The sequence below is a fragment of the Nuphar pumila genome, chromosome 5, assembly GCF_984573655.1.
Source record: "Nuphar pumila chromosome 5, dmNupPumi1.hap1.1, whole genome shotgun sequence".
Classification (NCBI taxonomy): Eukaryota; Viridiplantae; Streptophyta; class Magnoliopsida; order Nymphaeales; family Nymphaeaceae; genus Nuphar; species Nuphar pumila.
Window position 1 is genome coordinate 95,913,882 of NC_143253.1, and position 22,030 is coordinate 95,935,911.

Genomic DNA, 22,030 nt, shown 5'->3' on the forward strand with positions numbered 1-22,030 from the left:
AACATCCTTAAAAGAAAATAAACTGCAAACTTAAAACAATTAAAACTAAAAGAAACTAAATGATAAAAATGTACAAGATAACCATGGGGAGCAATATGCCCTGTAATAAAAAAGAATAACAAAGTAGCAACTAACATGAACATCAAAGGCAAGTAAGGAGACATTTGATCTGCACTCACAGGAATATTAACATGTATAAGAATTTTTTCCATCTCTGTCAGTGTTCTTCTCAAATGCCCATTTTCATGTATTTGACCATCTTCTTCAGTGTTTTTTTCTTTTTCACCTGTTGAACTTTGAGGAAGGAGAAGTAGCAAACCCCCCAAGGGTTGCTGCTTGGTCAGATACTCTGCAGATAAAAGGATATGTCAATAGAACCATGACATTTAAATATGAAAAGAAAATAGCAAATGTTAAAATAATGTTTAGTATGAAAGCAAATTATTCTTAAGATTCATGCATGAACCAATAAAGAACATGAAGCATGAAAATCTTCAAATTTAAGCAGGTTGTTAGTAATACAAAATCAAGTCATGCACAATGAAACCATTCTTGTACTAAAAAGTCAATAAAACGAAGAAAAAAAATTAATAATAAGATCCAAAACCAAACCTGAGCAGGTTATTTTCGTGTCTGTGTGTGTTACCATGATACACACCTGAGTGTATTACAGATGTCTGGATGGACACAATGGGCTTCCAGCCAATCAAGTGACAAAAGGATGTTGGTCAAATAGGGTCTGTTTCATTCAGCAACTGACATCAAGGGTATCCATGCAAAAGGACATGTGACTGCTGATTATTGGCAACAAGGCCAGATATTGGTGGAGGAAGCCTAATCCTTTGAGATTTCACCAACTCTAGTTGTCCAATCATTGCCATAGCAAGAAATCTTTAGTGTATTGGACATCTCAATACACCTCAAGAATCTTGCTTCCTTCTCATACCATGAAAATTCAGAATTAATGGGGTTTAACTAGACATGGGGCATTCAATTCATATTTTTAACAGTGTTTAACTATGACATCAATTTGACCCATATTAGTAAACTTTTACCTAGTCATTTTTCTACATCTTGTCTGACTAAGAATGACAAAACATTAATTGAATACCACTACCTTGAATGGCTAGCCTGACTCGAGTACATTTCACAGACCTTTTTGAGATGTTATTGTATGAGAAGGAATATTTATAAGGAGTCGTGCAAGAAATATGGAATTCGATCACCTAGTTGTCCTAAAAAGTTCCAGATGCCAAAAACAGAAATCAGTTTTTTAAGTCCACATCAAAAGTACAAATATTCAAATCCAACCCCATGTAATTGATTGTTGATGTTTCTGACCAGTTGGTTGACAGGTTACATTGTCAGAAATTTCTTATCGTCTCAACTATGTCAAAGGACTCAGTTATAAGAAAAAGTGGAAAAAGACAGGAATGAAAACAAGGACAGGTTCCAGCAGAATCTGATTGCTACAAAAGAATTTCAAAAATCAAAGAAAGAAGTCCAGAACCTTCCAGACTTAGAACCTGCTTTTGAAGGTGTAGAAGATGAACCGAACCTGGAAGAGAGAGAGAGAGAGAGAGAGAGAGAGAGAGAGAGAGATACGGCTGAACAAAGAAAACAGAAAAAACTCGATACCTCATTAGGGCTTCTCTCTATATTAAATAGAGAGAGGCAAAACAAAGAAATTACATCTAACACCTTATGAAAAAAGTATTTCAGAAAACCTCTAATAAAGAACAACTTAACCTAAAAACCACATATTCTCAACACTCCCCCTCAAGCTGGAGCATAGATATCTATCATGCTCAGCTTGTCACAGCATCTGGAGAAATTAGGCCTAGCAAGAGGCTTTGTAAACATATCTGCATCTTGGTCTTCAGACTTTAGGTATTTTGTAGTGATATGACCAGCTTGAATCATATCTCTTACATAGTGACAATCAACCTCAATGTGATTTGTTCTCTCATGAAAAACAGGATTGTTTGCTATATATGTTGCCGTTTTGTTATCACACATCATGGTCATTGGAGAAGAAACCTTCACCTGGAGATCATTAAGAACAGTGCGAACCCATATCAATTCAGCAGTTGTTTGGGCCATAGCCCGATATTCTGATTCTGCACTCGACCTGGAAACCACATTTTGTTTCTTACTTCTCCATGAAATCAAGTTGTCTCCCAGAAACACACAGAATCCTGTGGTAGACTTTCTATCTACTACAGATCCAGCATAGTCAGCATCAGAATAAGCTACTATCTCCAGAGTTCCACCTTTCTTGAACAGTAACCCCTTTCCAGGAGAGGATTTTAGATATCTGAGAATCATTATGGCTGCATTCCAGTGTACCTCAGTTGGTTTGTCCATGAACTGGCTAACTTTGCTTACTGCTAAAGCAATATCTGGTCTGGTCACAGTTACATATAGTAACTTCCCTACTAGGGAGCGATAGCGTTTGCTATCAACAGGTTTTGACCCTTCTTCAACCAACTGAACTTTATGGTCCATGAGAATATTTGCTGGTTTAGCTTCCAACATGCCTGTTTCCTTTAATAAGTCAAGAACATACTTCCGTTGAGACAAAACCATCCATTCACGGCTTCTAGCAACTTCTATACCCAGAAAATACCTGAGTGAACCAAGGTCTTTTGTAACAAAGTGTTTGTGAAGATGAGCTTTTGTGGCTTCAATAGCTTTCACATCATCTCCTGTAAGAATGATGTCATCCACATATACTACCATAACAACTATGCCAGAGCTAGTTTTCTTTATAAAAAGAGTATGATCTGCTGCTGATCTGTTAAAACCAAAGCTTGACATCACTTCAAACAACTTTTGAAACCATGCACGAGGACTTTGTTTCAAGCCATAAATCGCCTTTCTCAATTTGCACACCTTATGACACTCCCCCTCAACCTCAAAACCTGGAGGTTGTTGCATGTAAACGGTCTCAGAGAGATCCCCATAAAGAAAGACATTTTTCACATCTAATTGACACAAGTTCCAGCCATGCTGAACAGCTACTGAGAGAACAAGACGGATGGTACCCATCCGTGCAACAGGAGAAAACGTTTCAAAGAAGTCAATTCCATATGTCTGGGTATATCCTTTCGCGACTAATCTGGCCTTGTACCTTTCAATAGAACCATCAGATTTGTACTTTATTGTATATACCCATTTACAACCAACAATGTCAGCATCTGCTGGGGAATCAACTAGATCCCAGGTATGCTGAGATACCAAAGCTGTCATTTCTTCTTGCATAGCCATCTTCCAGCGAGTATCAAGTGCTGCCTGCTGATAGTTCAAAGGAATGATTTCAGCAGACAAGGCTGAAATAAAAGACTTCATCTTATGTCCAATTCTGGCATGGGAGACAAAATGAGCTATGGGATATAAGGTGCATTGTCTTGTCCCTTTTCGTAGAGCAATAGGCCTGTTATCATCATCCTGAAGAACACTATTGTCAGTAGAACTTACCTCAGGAGAAGAAGAAGATGAAGGCTCTTACGGAAGTGGAGCTCTACGCACATATACCAATGGAGGATTATTAAATCTGGAAGAGGATGAAGTTTGGTTCGGTAAGGAGGGCACAGATTCCAAAGGAAAATGAGGTATAGGTAATGGAAAAGACTCAGCTGAATCAATCTGCAGTGGAGAACCGGAACTAGAGTAATATGGAGAGGATTCCAGGAAAGATACGTCCGCACTGACATACTCTCGGCGAGAAATAGGATCATAACATCGATAGCCCTTCTGATTTTTCGGATAACCAATAAATATGCATTTTGTAGCTTGAGCTGCTAATTTATCACGGTCAGGGCCAAGTTTATGAACAAAACAGACACATCCAAATATTTTTGGTGAGAAAGAAAAAAGTGGGGCATTAGGTTTTAGGATATGTAATGGAATTTGATCACCCACAGAAGACGAAGGCATGCGGTTGATCAGATAGCAAGCAGTGGTAATCGCATCACCCCAGTATGACGCAGGAACATTGGATTGAATCATAATGGTCCTTGCAACATCAAGGAGGTGCCGATGTTTTCGCTCAGCCACCCCATTTTGTTGAGATGTATAGGCACAGGAAGTTTGGGGTTGGATGCCATGATCTTGGTAAAATTGTAACAGATCTTTTGATTTAAACTCAAGAGCATTATCAGTGCGAACAATCTTGACAATAGATTCAAACTGAGTTTTTATTTCAAGAATTAGGGATTTGATAATACTTGGAACTTCAGATCGTTCTTTTATTAAAAATACCCATGATAACTTAGAGAAATCATCAACAATAACAAGATAATACCGACACTGAGTCCTAGTAGGAATCTTACTAGGACCCCATACATCTGCATGAAGAAGTTCAAAAACTTTATTACTCGACTGACTCTGACTCAACGGGAACGAACTTCGATGATGCTTGCCCAACTGACATGCTTCACACTGAAATGATGTGGTGGAAGGAATCTGAGGAAAGACCGACCGAAGCTTTGACAATGAAGGATGACCAAGACGACGATGCCACTGAACAGAGCTGAATGAATGGTCCACTGCATCATGAACAGAACCCATTGGATAATGTAGGTAGTAAATTCCATTTTCTTCATAGCCTCCACCAATCTTCTTCCCTGTCAGCAAATCCTGAAAATGACAACCCATTGGATCAAATATTATTCTACAATTTTGTTCTTTTATAAGGCAACTAACAGAAAGTAAACTTTGAGGAAAGTTTGGAGCATGAAGAGCATTTTTCAACTGTAATGAGGAGGATATAGAAATATTTCCCTGACCAACAACCGGGGAGGAGCTCCCATCGGCTAATGAGACTCCAAGTTGAGCCTTAATGACCTTTAGATCTGAAAAAACACGAGAATTTCCACACAAATGTCTGGATGCACCAGAGTCAATAACCCACTTACTATCATTCGGATGGAGATAATTCCCGGTTGAATAGGCAATACCAGCTACAGGAGAACTGGAACTCAAAGGTCGGAGAGCAATCAACTCATCATATTCCGCACGACTAAGGGTGATGCTACTTTCATTTGCAGTGATATTCTTTTGTGCATTAGTTGCCTCAATAGTAGTAACATGAGCTTTAGGATTATATGACTTTGATGCAGAAGAGATTGGCCGACCATGCTTATCCCAACAACGATCTTCTAAATGTCCAGATTTTCCACAGAATGTACATTGAAGCTTTCCTCTGCCTCCCATACCACGTCCACGTCCTCGTCCTCTGATATTCTGAATATTTCCACGGCCATAACTAGATGGGGCAACAAGAGCAGATGTCTGAGTCACAGGCTGAGATTGTGGCAGAGATATCGCAAGTCTACTCAGACGATTGTAAGCGTCAGCAAGAGTGGGAACATCTGAACCAGTCAACATTTGAACTTTTGCAACAGAAAAATCTGAAGAGAGACCTGTAAGAAAACGAGCAACCATGGTTTGTTCTTGATGATCCTTTTGCTTCGAGCAACACAAAGGCCGGTGAGCATTAAGTCTTTCAAACGCAGCTTTGACAGAGGCATAGTACTGGGTCAAGGTCTGATCTCCCTGTTGCAAGTTATATATTTCCTGTTCGACTTGTAGGACACGACTCACATTCGTTTCTTGTGAGTATGTATCACGAAGATTGTCCCACATTAGTTTGGCTGTATTATAGTAGATCAACCCATCTGCAATATGGGGTTCGACACTGTTCATGATCCATGACATAACTATGTCATTATCTTCATCCCAAGTAACATATTTTCCCAATTTCTCAATGGGTTCGCCTTCCAACAAAATATGTTTTCGACGATGTCCAGATACCGACATCATAAAAGTTCTGGACCACCTGGCATAGTTGGTTTCATTCAACCTAACATAAGAGCCATACGAGAAGGGGTTGGCAAACGCCTTATACTCCCCAATATGTTCCATTTTGGAATCACCTTTCGACGTTTCAGCCATACCAAAAAAAAACTCACTTGAACAACAAGTGTTCAAGGAAAAAAAAATTCTTCAACTCAGCAGGAAACCACTCCTGCTGTTCCACAAAATAACGATCAATCCAGCAGGAAATCACATTTGCTATTTTCCATGACAGAAGAGTAACTTCAACACTCGACACAACAGGGAGTTAAAAATTAATTCCAGTTGCTGTAGTTACCACAGAAATCCCGATCCTTGCTGCACCCAAACACATCACCACACATGATAGAATGCAGTCGCAAGACACAATGTTAACTAAACCTGCTGTTCTCCAACATATACGACATGACATCCAGTAAATATCACACAAAATCAGCTTCTGCAAGAACTCAACACTTACGGCCACACAAAAAAAAATTTGTTGCTCCCAAACAGCAGGAACACACCTCGACGAGGATTCAGCACTCACGACAACAGAAAAAAATTTTGTTATTTCCACCCATCAGGAATATCCTTCGACAACTTATGAACCAAAACACAACTCGTCATAGCAGCAGCAAGACTCGGCACCACCAGGTCGCAGCAAACTCCCAACAGCGTAGGTAGTCACGAGGAGAGAAAACAAAAAAAAACGAGGAGATACGACACCCACAACAGGCATCCACGACGAGCACGAGGAGATACGACCCCCACAGCAGGCATCCACGACCAGCAGATGATACGACACCCACAGCAGATGATACGACACCCACAGCAGGCATCCACGACCAGCAGAATGCCAAAAAAAATATTTAAAGTGCTGACCTGATTAGAACATTACTCAGCGTGATCGAAGTTTGATCATGATCATGAAAGCCTCCATGAATCGACTGAGTTCTGGTAGAGCACGATCACGCTCCCACTTCACAGTCGATCACGTTCCCACGATCGGCTGTAGCTCTGATACCATGTAGAAGATGAACCGAACCTGGAAGAGAGAGAGAGAGAGATACGGCCGAACAAAGAAAACAGAAAAAACTCGATACCTCATTAGGGCTTCTCTCTATATTAAATAGAGAGAGGCAAAACAAAGAAATTACATCTAACACCTTATGAAAAAAGTATTTCAGAAAACCTCTAATAAAGAACAACTTAACCTAAAAACCACCTATTCTCAACAGAAGGATCATCGTCTTATCCATAAATGCATCCTATACATGGCATCAAATTGTCTAAAAGATCAAAAGACCACCAAAAATATCTCTTCATGCAAGTGTATAATTCAAACAGCATGAACACGATTTATTGATCCAAGGAGAAGAAATATTAATAGCAGTTAAAGGATTGGAAAAGTTCCATCCCTATCCAATTGGACAACAATTTATACCAATGTCGTATGTATCATACCGTATCGTACAATACATATTGTTACTATTTAGAACATCGCTATGATATGCACTCATATCGTGATACAAGTGCGTAAAGTAGTTGTATCATATGTATCGTACGATACATGCCCGTATCGTATGATTCAGGGTCAACACTCTTAAAAAACGACTCATAATTTTTTAGTTTTGGGTTCTAAAGACATTTTTAGGGCCGACTCCCTCATTTGTGTAGAAGCCATTAAACAGGTATCCACGCACCCAAGGACTCGTGAGAGCGATTTAGGGGTTGATCCGTGCACAAGGAAGAAGGATTTTGCGGTTCGCTAAAGTAAAAGTGCATTTCTAATTTTCCACCATTTTTCCACTCAAGGAAGTGGGTTAAGGTAAAAAATCTTTATTATGAGTAAAATTACAAAGTTACCCTCCAAAAAAATTTGCCTTGGGAGGCGCTGCCCCCGTACAACCCCCGCCAACTTGCCGCAAAGTTGGATCCGTGGAAATTAGAGATTTATATCAAGGTAGAAATCAGGCTCCACACTCCAAACAAAGATTGCATAAGATGATCCGGCATGACAATCATGCACTTAAGTAATGAGTGAAAACCAATTGAAAATCGAGTGCAACTATTGCCATAATATTTTTGTTTATGTAATATGAAAGTATGAGTCTTGTAGCATGTTCTTAATTGCAAGATATTTAATATTTTACATTGTTCTTGTGAGATATGCATGCAATATTATCTATGATTCTATATTAGTTGATGTTTGATGATGTCTTATGCATCTCATAGAGACATAAATGCTTCATATGTGATTTTATGGTTGTATTTTGTGAAATTCATCATTGTTTCATGTGATATAATTTTTTTAGATTTTTTGTTAATTTTTTTCTCATTTTTTTTTATTTTTTGAAAAAATTATTTAAAAATTTATGACAATTTACGTTACGATACGTCTTAATTTTGGCCCGACCGATATGGGTAACGATACCATACTTACAACCTTGATTTATACAACTCAACAGATTTTCAAAAATCATCAATTCTCTTAAAAAGAAAATCTACAAACAGCCCAAAACTCCAAGGTTTCTATGGTGGTGGCAGGTCCATCTCCTATCTTCCATTTTCTCTGTTTTCTGTTTTATCAAGGCTAACTTGTTGTTTCTTCATAAACTGCATTATGCTCTTCATCTGGGTTCTCTTTTTTATCTACTTTTCTCCCTTTTCACCATATCGATATTCTCACATTCCATTTCTATTTTTCTCCAAAGTTAAATCCAGTCTGCTACATCTTGTTTTTCTCTTTCTTTAAGTCTGAGAACATCTCTCTTGGTGTCTCTCTTGTTGACTTCAAAGCTTTGTTTGTTTTCTTTAGCTGGATTTAATCAAAACCTCATTACCTTAGTTTCTGTTTGGACATAAAAAGCTCAAATTACGAATAATTGCATTATCAAAAGAGTCCATGCAACCCACAATAGTTTCTAATTGGGTGGGCTGCAGCACAGCACGCTCAAAATGCAGTTTCATCTCAGCATTCAACCAGGTATTAGAAACAAAAATAGCAGAACCATATAGTTGCTCAAACTAACGCAAAAGAGAGAGAGAGAGATCATTCTCTCAAAAAGCAATTCTTCTTTCTACACTCAATCTACTGTTTGCAACGCTACATATAACTTCATCACTTGGGGAAATCAAATCCTTCCTTTTATTTTCAGTTAGGAACTTAGGATTAAATCAGGCACCCAGATAGTTCTAATCTAGTGTCTTTGGAATCCATTGCCAAGGAAATGGAATTAAAAAAGAACAAAGGAATGCATCATTTAGGTACATATTTAGAAGTTATATCATGGTGAAATTGAGGATATTATATCATAGCATCTAATTGAGAGCAAGATTTCGAGCAAGCACACGTTGCCCTAAAGGAGCATCCTGTAAAATTCAAAGACAACAAAATGGTAGGCATACCTGTGCTCCATTAAGAAGATAGGCGGCGAAAAATGGATAGCTAATTTGGATGAAGGAAAGCTATTTTACAAATGTATGGATCAGTAAGCATAAAACATGATGACTTGTCAAAGCAGCGGTAAACACAATGGAGCGCAAACTACTAACGAGACCACCAGCTAAGAAGGTGCATTAACTTTTTTAACACATCATAGATGCACCCAGCATTTTGCAAATCTTGACACTTTCTGAAAACCACAATACAGGGAGATAAAACCAAAAAAAAAGATCCCAGCAAATTTCCCTCAGTACAAGGTATCGTAAAGCAAAACCACATCTAAAAGAAAGTTCTATTCCAAATACCAAAAAAAAAAAAAAAACTTAAGCTTTACCTCCTCAATCTTGAGCTCATAGATGGTTGTTCTCAAGCCCCTCTAGGCAAAAGCGAGGCAGTAATCACCTCATAGTTTAGCACATGATCCATAAGAAAATGAAATATAAGTACTTTTACATTTTTTGCATATATTTCATTGTACTCAAGGAATCCCAACATTTTACACTCTTTATTCCTAATGGGTGTTCCTGAACTAATGTTCCTCTGTCAAAATGTTCACTATTCCCGTCAAATTATCGGAGTGTTGTCATTCGGTTTCCTAGACACTAACTCGTAAATCCAACAAAAAAAAGTAACTTTCCGTAATTGCTCCTCATGTCCTGCTTACTATGAGAAGCTACAGAATGCTTTATAAGTAACCAAAGCACAAGAGCGAACCACGAAATGCAATGAGCAAACTAGGAACGAACAATTCAAACAACACTCCGATGATCAACTGCTCGATAGGAAATAAATTACAAAAATGTTACAAACTGAGCTCTAAAGAGCGATCCAGTACCTAAACGACCAAAACGAAGGCGAAATCAAGGAATTCAAACAAACGATGTAAACAAACCCAAAACTACCCGAATTTCGAACTACGGAACGCGAACTCAACAACGACACTCAATTAGAACAGAACGAAGAACAAACAAAGACAGACAAAGAGAGGAGAGGGAGAGGACCGAGGCTCGCCTTGCAAGAAAGTGAGATTGAGGTGACGGACGGGGACGATGACGACGGTGCGCGAGAGATCGACGCCGGAGGCATCGAGCGAGGAGCCGGCGTGGTGGTTGAGGGACGCGCGGCGGGATCCGAAGGGCGCGCTGGAGAGGTCGTACTGGATGAGGCGGTAGACGTCGACGACAGCGGCGGCGCCACAGAGCTCGACGCAGGCGAGGAGGACGAGGGCCATGGAGAGCACGGAACAAACGGACTCCAGGACGTCCCCCTCCCGCCCCCTCGCCCCGCCCACCGCCATCGCCAGAATGGAGCAGAAGAGAGAATGAAAGAGGAAGGAGAAGAAGGGATTCTAGTGTTTGGAATAGATGGTCGCAGAGAGAGAGAGAGAGAGAGAGAGAGAGAGTGTGGCGATCTGAAGCGGGGAAGTGTCCAGGATCGATAATAAATGCCGGCTCTCGGTGGAAGCGTTTATGGCACCGCTCGCTGGCCCTCCGATTGCGGGATGTACGGCCCTCGCGAATCCGCACGTGGGAGGTGGCGCGGTAGAGAGACGGTGGCGGAGGGACCGGCGACGGCGACAATGGGTACCGCGAAGGAGGAGAGACCGCGAAAGCTTCTTTCAAAAATTATTGTCTTAAAAATTTTGAATCTGAAAAGTAAGTTCTGCATGTTATTTGCTTCCACGTATCCAAGAAAGTGGGACTTCAAAAGGGTAAAACTGGCGGTATGGATAACTGTACTTGACTCTTGGGTTATTTACTAAGTTACGATGTATCACTATTCTTTGAGTTGAAGGGTAGTGAGCGTTTGGACCTTGGAGACCTGACCCGCCTGATAAGAGCCCGACGTGCTCAATCCATACTCAGGCCCGAGCCCTGCCCGACACGGTTATAATTGACCTTTGGATGAGCCCATGTTCATTTTGCAAATGGGCTGGGTCTATTTCAAGCATAATTACTTTGCTAAGTTAGCAATCCTTAGAGATGTAAATGGTTTGAATCGGGAGCAGTTAAATACATTGGGAAGTCGGATCCTATCGAATCCGAAACAACCAAAATTTGCAAAACCTTCATCTTGGACCCATTTGCATCCCCTGTAGTTATGTAGCCAGTTGTGTGCAACGCAACAAAAATCTCAAAATTTTTAAAAATTATTACAAAAAAGATTATGATACTTCATTAGCACAGTTAAAACTAGGGTTGGACAATGGGCGGGCCCAGCCCAATTAGTGCACTGGCTTGACAAGGCCATTGATGTTATGGGCTTGGTCAAGCCCAACCCTTTGACCAACCGGGTTAGGCCGGGGTATAATACAAAGTCCATGTCCCGTTCTATTGGCCCATGGGCCTAATCGGGCTGGCTCACAAGTCACGTTGTATTCATGATATTCCACATTTATTTTTTAAATGAATATGTTTTCTTTGTAAAAAATGCAAAAAAAAAAGATCCAAGATGAATCCATTTTTAAATTATATACTTGATCTGACATATACAAGCCCAAATTGGGTTGAGCCTTCGTTCAAAAACTAGGCCCAAGCCCGACCCATTCATACTAGCTGGACACCTAGGCCAGGTTGGTTTGGGATCTAACGCGTACTTCAAAGGCTAGCTTAATAAAAATTGGGATCTGACGGGTATATATATATATATATATATATGTGTGTGTGTGTGTGTGTGTTTATAACATAATTTATACTCTAAAACACGCTCTGACTAAGCAAATTATACAGTGCATATCCACAATGCTTGGTTCACCAAAAAACTAATAAAATATGAAGAAACGTGGTCATTTCTATTACAAGAAATGTTTGTACTGTTTTTGTAAAATGGTGGGTTTCTCGAAATACCTAACAATTTGACAAAGCTTCTCGCATATCTAAAATCGTTGATTCCTGGCTTTTTTAGGATATTTTTGCCCTTCGTACATTTGAAACTATTGAGGTTCGCGAAATATATAGCTACTTTGTAGGAAGTTTGCAACCCATTAATAAAAAAAAGATTTTGCGAACATTCACAAATACGATACGATCTTCACAAACATATCACAAACTTCACGAATATAACATGTGAACCTCACTTAAGTAAATACTCTAAGAAAAGATATGCAAATGCCTAACGGCATTCGCAAATACAGTTGTGAATGTCCTCAACCTTCGCACTTTGATGAGACCTTTGTAAATATAGTACGACAATCACAAATACAATACAAACTTCGTAAATATAACATGTGAAGCTCATTTAAGTAAATACTCTTCAAGTAGATCCGCAAATGTCAGTTGACAATCCCAAATACTTGTTGCGAATGTCTCCCAATTTCGCACTTTAATGAGACCTCCTCAAATACAGTACGGCCTTCGTAATTATAGATGAACATTGCAAATATAACCTACGAACCTCCTTTAAGTAAATACTCTCGAGAAGGTCTGCAAATGTCTTTTTATATTCGCAAATGCATGTATATGCTGATCTTGTGTCTCATTTGTAGACTTTTTGAACATTCGAACATTGGACATGAGATTCACAAATTTTCTTAAGACTTAAAATGCGAATTTACCTATTATTTTGTGAATGTCTATACTAGCATTAAATGTGACACAGTGATATTTAAAAATGAGATGATTCATATTTTAGGGTTTTTTTTTCATTTCAGTGCTTTGTTTGTGGTCCCCAACCCCTTTTTTCCCGTCGTATTTTTTCTACCAAATATTTTTAACAACTATTTTCGACGACACTTCATCAATGTCTTTTTGAGTGTTTGGGACATCATCAATGGCGATATATTCTGGTAAGCACACCTTTAATGGCTGAAATGATTTTTTTTTTGAAATGTGTGACATGAATCTGTTATTTTTACTAAACATTGGCATTAATCAACTATTTTGGCATTCTCGTTTCCTATTAAATGAATAGCTAAATGTACAACTCTAAAAAATGGCTTCATATTTTACCTTTTATGTTATTTTGGCATTCTCTTTTTCGGTAAGCACATATTTTTGGCATTCTCTGATTCTAAATACTTTTTGACTTTTAGACATGCATATTTATCCTATGCATTTAATTTTAAATTGATCATAAATTTATGTATGTTTGCATGTATTTTATTTAATATTTGGCACCAAATTTTTCATTTAGAGTTTACTATTTTTAGGATTATATATATATATATATTGGTATTGTAGATGATTTATGTTTATTTTTTATCCTTTATTTAATAAGTGGTGGTTCTCTCTTGGGTAATGGGGTTAGAGTTGACTATGCAAAAGTATTCAATTAGTGTGATGGACTTGGGGTTGACTATGCACAAGCATTCAATAGGGGTTAAGGTTTTTGTTGTTAATCATATATATGGCATTTTTGTTATATGTTGGTTTTCATTAGATAAATGATATGTTGTGTGGTTGATATAAATAGTTGATGATGACATTTGAAAGGGCTAAAGTACATTATCGTAAGTTTGATTATCCTAATTAGAGATCTATAGTGGTCTTAAAAAATAATAGCTTTAAAGAATTTGTGATTTTGATTTCTCGTAAAACCAAATATGCAAAAGAGTTATCGAGCCTCTGGTATAGTTATTCTTCAAACGTAGACAACCAATAAATATGGATAGATATTTTGGACGATAATGATATAGAATCAATTTTATTTAGTGTTGATATTTACTTTGAGGCTCACAAAGTTAAACAATGAGCATTGCTGAAGAAAATGAGGGAAATCCTATTGAGAATGTGCATTTTTCTCAAACACTATCTATTGAGCGCACTCATTTGGTGAGCATCTAATTTTCTCAAATAGTAAGCGACATTGGTGTTTCATGAATGCAGAGGGCATGTAGTTGCTCAAACCAATTAGGAATATAGATGTTCAACGTGCAGGCAATGAAGAACCTCCATGAATAATTGATGTTGTACATAATCAGAGAATCATTGTAGATGATGCATATAACATAACTAGATACAACATGGACTTTGTAATTTATGACTGAATTATAAGTGTAATGATGAAGGTGTTATTTTTATTGTCAAATATAAAATTTGAAAATGCTGGAATGTTGCATGCATGAAAGCAAATGAAGTAATAAATAATATGATGACTTGATTTAGTTTATGTATTTGATAAATCAATTAGTCGTAACAAAATCACATTGATAGTGAAGAGTTAATGATGATGATTACTATACCATGTCAGATGAGGATGACTCATAAAGGATAAGAGAAGACAAAAACACTGATGACATGAGATAATTAATGGCATTTGCAAATGATGCATAAATAACAATTGAAAAGTTTGAGCATTTATTAGATCATAAAATTATTTTATGTTTTTATATTAATTAGATACAGTTTAATAAGTTCTTTTTTAATAGATTCTAATACAATGAAGAGCAATTGAAAATTATAAAAAAAAACATCTCAATTGATTGGCGAGTTGCATAACGAAAAAACTTATAATCGAGATTTATAACCCTTTTTAATCGCTAACAACAAACTCAAATGATAAAAACATTATTGACAGACAAAAGTTTGATAATTTAAAGCACCACCGTGAGTTATTGAAAGATTATGTGATCCGGAATAACTATAAATCAAAATTCAGGATGAGTGATAGTAATAGAGTGATTGTTGTATGCATAACAAAAAACCCATAAACTATGGGTGATTGCCCCTGAAAGATCCATTCCATAAAGTTGCACAGAGCAATGTTCTTTTAAGTAAAAAAGTATAAAAGAAAGCATATATGCGGTGGATCATTGGGCAACCTTAGAGTGAAAAAAATATTTGTCGCATGAATTGTATGTATTCTTTGCAAATGCCTGCAGGATAATCCAAAGATGTCTTCAAGAGAAATTATCAATGACACCAGTTGCCAGGAATGTGGAGATTAGTTATAAACAAGTATAGCATGGACGTGAACACACAAAAGAATAACTATATGGTTCATATGAAGACTCCTTCAACAAGCTTCATGTCTATTTGGATTATTCGATAAAGAGAAACTAAAAAAGATAGAGTTTATTAAGACTGTTAGTAAAGATTGATTTAAATATATGTTCTGTTACAAACCGTCCCAGATCTGACCCCCAAAAAGTTGTTCTGAATCAAGAGGCCCAATCTAATAGGGACTCGAAGACCCCCTAGTTTCTATATGAATAGATTCTATAAATAAGTGTTATTATTTATAAATGACATTAGTGAAGTTTATTTAGAGAATTTTATTCTTCGCTTTGTGATTCATGTTTTGCCTGAGGGAATGTGGAAGAGACAAATTTTAAGTCATAAATTCAGGTCCTCTCTAATAAGAGGTTGTATGAGAGAGGCACATCCACCACATGAAAAAGTATCTTTTAGACAATGAGACCTATTGCCACATCCAATAGCATGGTCTCCATTGTGGTTGTAGCATTGCCATCATACCCGTTGATTTGGATCATGTGTTTTCCCAATTCTACGCTTGGAATGTCTAATCTTTTGGCAGTAATGGTCGGGCATATGTTCATTCCATTGCCACTGTCCACCAAACAGTTAGTGACTGACATCCCCTTGATTTTCACAATAATGTATAATGCCTTGGTATGGGGTGTCAAGGTTTTTGGGACATTTTCATTCAAGAAGGTGACTGGCATCTGAGCCATGACTTGTAAGATTAGTGTTGCCAATCATTCTAGTTGGGTGTTGAGGAGAATTTTGACCCTTCTGAGAATCTCTTCTACTATCTCTCTGTGTTCATCAGAAACCCTGATTAGTTTCAATATTGAGATGTTGGTAGGTGTCTTAGACAAATGGGTCTCAATATTGTATTTTCCTTTTTTTTGTCTCCTTGGATTTCTCAAGGGCTTCCTTATTGGACTAGGGCAAAGAAGTGATTTGGTGAGGCATTAAGGGCAATGCTTTCCTTAGGACTTTGGGTCAAAAGACCTTTCCTGAATGTATGATTTGATTTACAATACTCTTTGACTGACTATTTTTAAGAGAGAGTGCAAAGAGTATACTTTTTTGTGATTGTGTCCTTGTCATAAGACGTTGGGGAAGGAACCTTGGTGGGTCTAGACGAATCACACTTATTTGAGAAAATTCTCTTGAGATTTCTTGCATTTTCTATGGAATATGCTTTCCTTATACCCTCATCCATCCTTGTGTAAACACCCCAAATTTTCACCCTTATCCAGTGTTTATATATTTCATGTGTCATTGCATATCATTGCATGCATTCTGCATACCATTTCATTGCATTGCATAGCATTGCATGTCATTACATCTCATTTTCGAGATCCAGCACTCCTGTTTTCAAAATATTTAATCCAGATTCGAGTTTTAAAACTTTTCTTTCAAAATCAATTTTAAAACCTGGGTTTTTAATCAACATTCTGTCATTTGCCAACCCCCAGGATCTTATATTTTGAAATGTTTTCTCAGAAAACAATCTGGATTCGTTTTAAACTTAATTTTTAAATGATTTCAATTCTCAGATGAGGCCCACTTAGGTGGTGTCACTTCTGGATTCCTTTATTTATCAAAAATCTAAAAAAACTTTGAGTCCTAGTTGGACCAGGATTCTTTTTCCAGAGTCCCAGTCGGATCAAAACTCTACTTTTTACTACCTTTTCTACCTGTTTTGGAAAAAACCTTTCAAAATCTTCCGTTTTGGCCAAAATCCCAGAGTCCTAGTTGGATTAGAACTCTTCTTTAAGAATCCCAGCCGGATTAGAACTCTTCTTCAGAGTTCCAGTCGGATTAGGACTCTGTCTCTTGTCACTATTTTTACCTGTTTTAACCAAATCTTTCAAAATGAGTAAAAAACTCAGAGTTTTAGTTAAAACAAGACTCTGCTCAGAGAGTCCTAGTTGGATCAAGACTCTGATCCTGATTTCAATTTTGAGAGAATCTTTCAAAATTCTTTTCATCTATCAAAATTGTTACACTTTTATCAAAGAATTTCAAAATTCTGGGATTTTATCCTAGAGTCCTGATAGAATCAGGACTATGCCCCGGAGTCCTGATCGAATCAGGACTCTATCCAAACTTTGTTTTCTCACTTCATTTTCACTGGTTTTCAAAAGCTTTGTTTAAATCTCATCATTTATTTCTCAGAAAAACAAAAATTTTCAGAGTCCTAGTCGAATTAGGACTCTACTTCAGAGTCCTAATCAGATCAGGACTCTGAACCAAACTTCAATTATATCCTGCTTTTAACTGTTTTTCAAAATTCTTTCATTTGTTTTATCAGAAAATCCAAAAATCTGAGAGTCCTAGTCCAATTAGGACTCTGTCCTCAGAGTCCCAGTTGGATCAGAACTCTATTTTATTTCAATATTTGTTATTGTTTTCACTATTTTTATAAGTTCTTTCGTTTGTTCTTCAGAAAATGCCAAAAAAAATATAGAGTTTCAGTTCGATCAGGACTCTGTTTTAAAGTCCCAATCCAATCAGGAGGTTGTTTTGAAGTATATTTTTACTTCCATTTTTATTCATTTTTATTTGTTTTTCAAAATTTAGGTCATTTTATAGAGTCCAGTTAATTCAGGACTCTATTTCAGAGTTTCGGTTGAATTAGGACTCTAACCTTGACTGCATTTTTTGTATTATTTTACCATTTTTTTTGTAAAATCTTTCAAAAACTCCTTCATTTGACTTTTAAAATCTCAGAGTCCTAAAAATTTAGGACTCTAGCCTAGAGTTCCAGTTCGATTAAGACTCAATTTCCATGTCTTTGAATCTCATTTATTGATTTTAACCCCTTTTCAAAACCATTTTCAGTCTTTACTTCAAATTTTCAAAACTTCGATGTGGGGCCCACCCAGTTGGCGCCATATCCAGAGGAGTTCTGAATCAATCAAGACTCTGTACCATTTCAAAAATTTCAATCTCAAAATCTACTTTTGAATATCTTTTGAAAAATCTCTCATTTTCAACTTTTAAAATCGTTTTGAAAATTCAAGTGGGGCCCACTCGGGGTGGTGCCACATTTGAAGAAGTCAAGATTAGACTAAGGTTAGTCAATGTCCTAGTTAGGTTAGGGGTTTAGAGGAATCAAAAGAAATTTTAAAAATCCATTTTATTTAAGTTTTAAACCATTAGTTTTTAAAGGTTTTAAATTCAAGTTTTAAAAACCAAATGTGGGTCCATACTAGGTGGTGCCACATTTGGACTTTCTAGGGTTTAATTAGGGATTAATTAGAGTCTATTTAGGTTAGAATTCTTTAAAAAAATCGTCCTACCCATGTGGTTTATCAAAAATAATTAAAAAGAGTCCAAAAAATCAAAACTCTTCCTAAACAAATCCAAAAAGAAAAAAAATCTATAAATAGGGGACCTAAAGGGAGTCAAAGGGAGCTATTTTTTCTCTCCCAATTTCATGGTCTCTCTCTCCTCTCCTGCCCTTCCTCCTTCCTCCATTGCAGCTGCAACCTCAAGGTAAGGTTTTTCATATTTTTTTTACTTTATTTAATATTTTTTTCATGTTTTTAATATGGATTTAACCATTGGTATCATCTCTTTCATGATTTTAACCATGAATTCAACTTCAAGAACCTCAAGCTCCATCCAAAAAGATGATCTAACCTTATTATACTGTTTTTCCAGAGATTCTAATCCGTTAGAATCGATTATTACATTATTTTTTATGTTCTTAACCAAGAAAACATGAGATTTACCTGTTAAATGGGTTAAATCCATGATTTTAATGGTGAAAATAAATTTCAGCCATGGATTCTCTGTGTTTTATTTATTTATTTACTTATTCATGTTTATTACATGTATTCCAGCATATAAATTAATTTTGTTTTACTGTTTAAGTATTTTTTTTATTGTTTTCATTGATTAAAGCATGTTTTATTGAGCTTTATTAAATTTCTGTGTGTTTTAAGCTTAGATCAGTAAAGAGCATGTTAGTTCGTATTAAAGTACTCACTCTAAATTTCTGATTTTTTTATATGTGATACACGGATATGTCAGTAAACTACTGTAAAAAATTCAAATGTTTTAGGATTCGGAAAATTTGTTAATAAAATACAAAGTCAAATCGGGATTTCTGTTGATTAAAACCCTTGTTTAATTTCAAGCCTAACTTGTAGATGTGTTATTTCTCTCATCCGATATCCGATTTGAAATCCGTAAAGTAAAGTGGCTTCATGTTGATGTGAAATATTTACTGTGAAATTTTTATAATTTTTTGCTTCTATTTGATATTTTTCTTCTGACAGAAAGTCGGATTCATCTTTTAAAACTCATTATGATTTATTAAAACCTTAATCCGACTTGTACTAATCATAGATCTCAAACCGTAGATTTGATTCATGATTTATAAAAAAAGAAGTTCATTATTTTTATGTCTAATGTTCACTGCAGAAATTTCAGAAATTTTTGATGAAAGCTGCTATTTATTTCTGTATTTTCAACCGGAAGTACCTGTTTTAACCAATGTTAGATTCATTAAATTTTAGTCCAGATTATCGGAAAGGTTTGTCCCTAACCGAAGATGATTTTTTCAATATTTAAATAAGAGATTCTTTGTTTTTATGTCTAATTTACCTCTATAAAATTTCAAAAATTTCTATGGTGGATTGGCCCCTGATTAGGGTCTAACTCTGAAATTGGTCTGTGACCATGGGTAAAAATAGATTATTTTAGGGTTTTAATGCAATTTTTGAATTGGAATAATGCCAAAAATATATTTTTATGATTCCAATCTGGTTTTAGGGTGATAACAAGTGCAGGTGCCTATTTTTATGAATTTTGGAATCCATTTGATGCATGAATCTATCAAATTACAAAACAGGGTGCCCGCAAGATCCCGAAACACTGCTAAAATCATGATTTTCATGATATTTCTTGATTTTTGTGTATAAGTTCATGTTTTTAGGATTTGTTCATGTTAAAAATCATATTAGGATGTTTCATGTTTGATTTTATGTTTATTTCAATCCTGAATCCCAAGTTTTTACCAAAATTCATTTAAAAAAGTCCTGATTTCAAAGCCATAGTCTTGCTATCAAAAACATTTTGGTCATTTGACCTCAATTTCGAAAGTATAAACCCTAATTTTCATATTTTTAATCATGTTATATCATATTTAGTTTAATTTATTTTCATTTGAATTCCCCATTTTTACAAAATATCTTTCTGAAAACATTGCTTTCAAGGCCATAGTCTTCTATAAGGGGTATTTTGGTCATTTTGACCCCAATTTCGAAATTTCAAATCTCATCTTTATTATTTATTTAGTTTTATTTTATATTTTATTAAGTTCATATAAGAGAATCATGGAAAAAGGCTTCTATTTAGCAAAATCCAGCAATTTCCAGATATTGCTGGATAAACCTAGAAAAGCCAACATATCTTCACTAACAAGTTTTTTAGTTTTGCAAGGACATTGAAGACTTTATTTTTCTATATTTAAATTCAATTAGTGATGTAAATTGTAATTAAATTTGGAATAAGAATTTCAATTCCTACATAGAATAGGATGCATTGCATATTATTTTAAACTTTGATATATAACTGCAATGTATGCCAATTCATACATATTCTTTACAAATCCACTATGGTCTACACGAATGACACGTGCACAAGCTCTTATGGAGTTGACAAACTCGGTGGAATTTGTATTTATGGCCATAGTCAGAATATAAATGAGACCCAGATTTATGATCATCGTATTAGCCACATTCAACCTACACTCTTAGGCTAACTTCAAAAATGCATTGCATTTCTCAAAAATACAAAAAGATTTTCTCAATTCCTCAAAAAAAAGTCTTTCAAATCCATATTCATTCATTTCATTCCAATTCCAGCCCAGAGAAATTGATTTTCTCAAAACTTTGAGTTTCAAATGATATTTCAAGTATTTCTCAAGTTCAAATCACGATTTTCCAAGGTATATCTTCAATTTCCAAGTTCTAATTCAAAGAAATCAAGTTTTTCAAAGTTACCTGAAATTCATCAGAAATCGATTTTCCTAAAAACACTTGGATTCTTCATAAATCGATTCTTATTTTCTCAGAAACATTCTATCAATCATGATTCACGATTTTCAAAGGCCTCCTTTTCAAGTATTTTCCCAACTCTGAAGCAAACATCATGTTTTCAAATCTGCATTTTTAGAAAATTCATAGCACATGCCTGATTCTTTGTGCATTTAGGAAATAGAACACGATTTAGACAAGTTGAGCAAAGCTAAGCACACAATTGATCCTTGGTTCGATTACCTCTGGTAAAGGCGCCAGGAATGGTTGAACCTCATATCGACATGCGAGTCCCATTCTTCGAAATTATCCTGCATTTTAAAACAGAGACGAGTTATTTTCAAAATCTTTTTCAAAGGTCAGTTTGACTTGCAAAAGTAAAATTTTGTGATGATAACAGGTTTGGCGACCGTGATGGGACCTGTCTTCGCCTGATCAATCGTGTGCTTGACTTAGTTCAAATTGTCAAAATCGTGTTCCATGGAATGTCAACTTTTACTTTATGTTATCATGTGAACCTAGGTGCCTAGACTTAAATCCAGCTGACATGGATTGCATGTAGACTAGGCATGGTTTGGTAGGACCATATTGAGGAGAATTATTCATGCTCACATAGACTTAGGTCTAATACAATACTCCTCAATCTAGGAATTGTATGAAAACAATGTTTGCTTCTTCAAATATTTTAAAATTCTATCTCTTCAAGACTTAGAGTCATCTGTTTGCTTGCATGTGATCATGTTTTCAAAAACCACCCCACCTATCTTTACCTGGTTTTCACGTTG

The 22,030-nt window shown here is 36.2% G+C and overlaps 1 protein-coding gene across 1 annotated transcript in view; it reads right to left on the bottom strand.

Annotated features, from left to right (window-relative positions):
- LOC149837864 (uncharacterized) overlaps positions 1–10,652 on the bottom strand; it is a 40,408-nt gene extending 29,756 nt beyond the window's left edge. Inside the window, exons 1-3 of the mRNA XM_090008139.1 lie at positions 10,298–10,652; positions 296–349; positions 180–262 (exon numbers count right to left, since the gene is read on the bottom strand). Coding sequence (XP_089864265.1) covers positions 180–262; positions 296–349; positions 10,298–10,583 — 423 coding nt within the window. The 5' untranslated portion in view covers positions 10,584–10,652. The remainder of the gene's footprint in view (positions 1–179; positions 263–295; positions 350–10,297) is intronic.
- Positions 10,653–22,030: the final 11,378 nt, after the last annotated feature.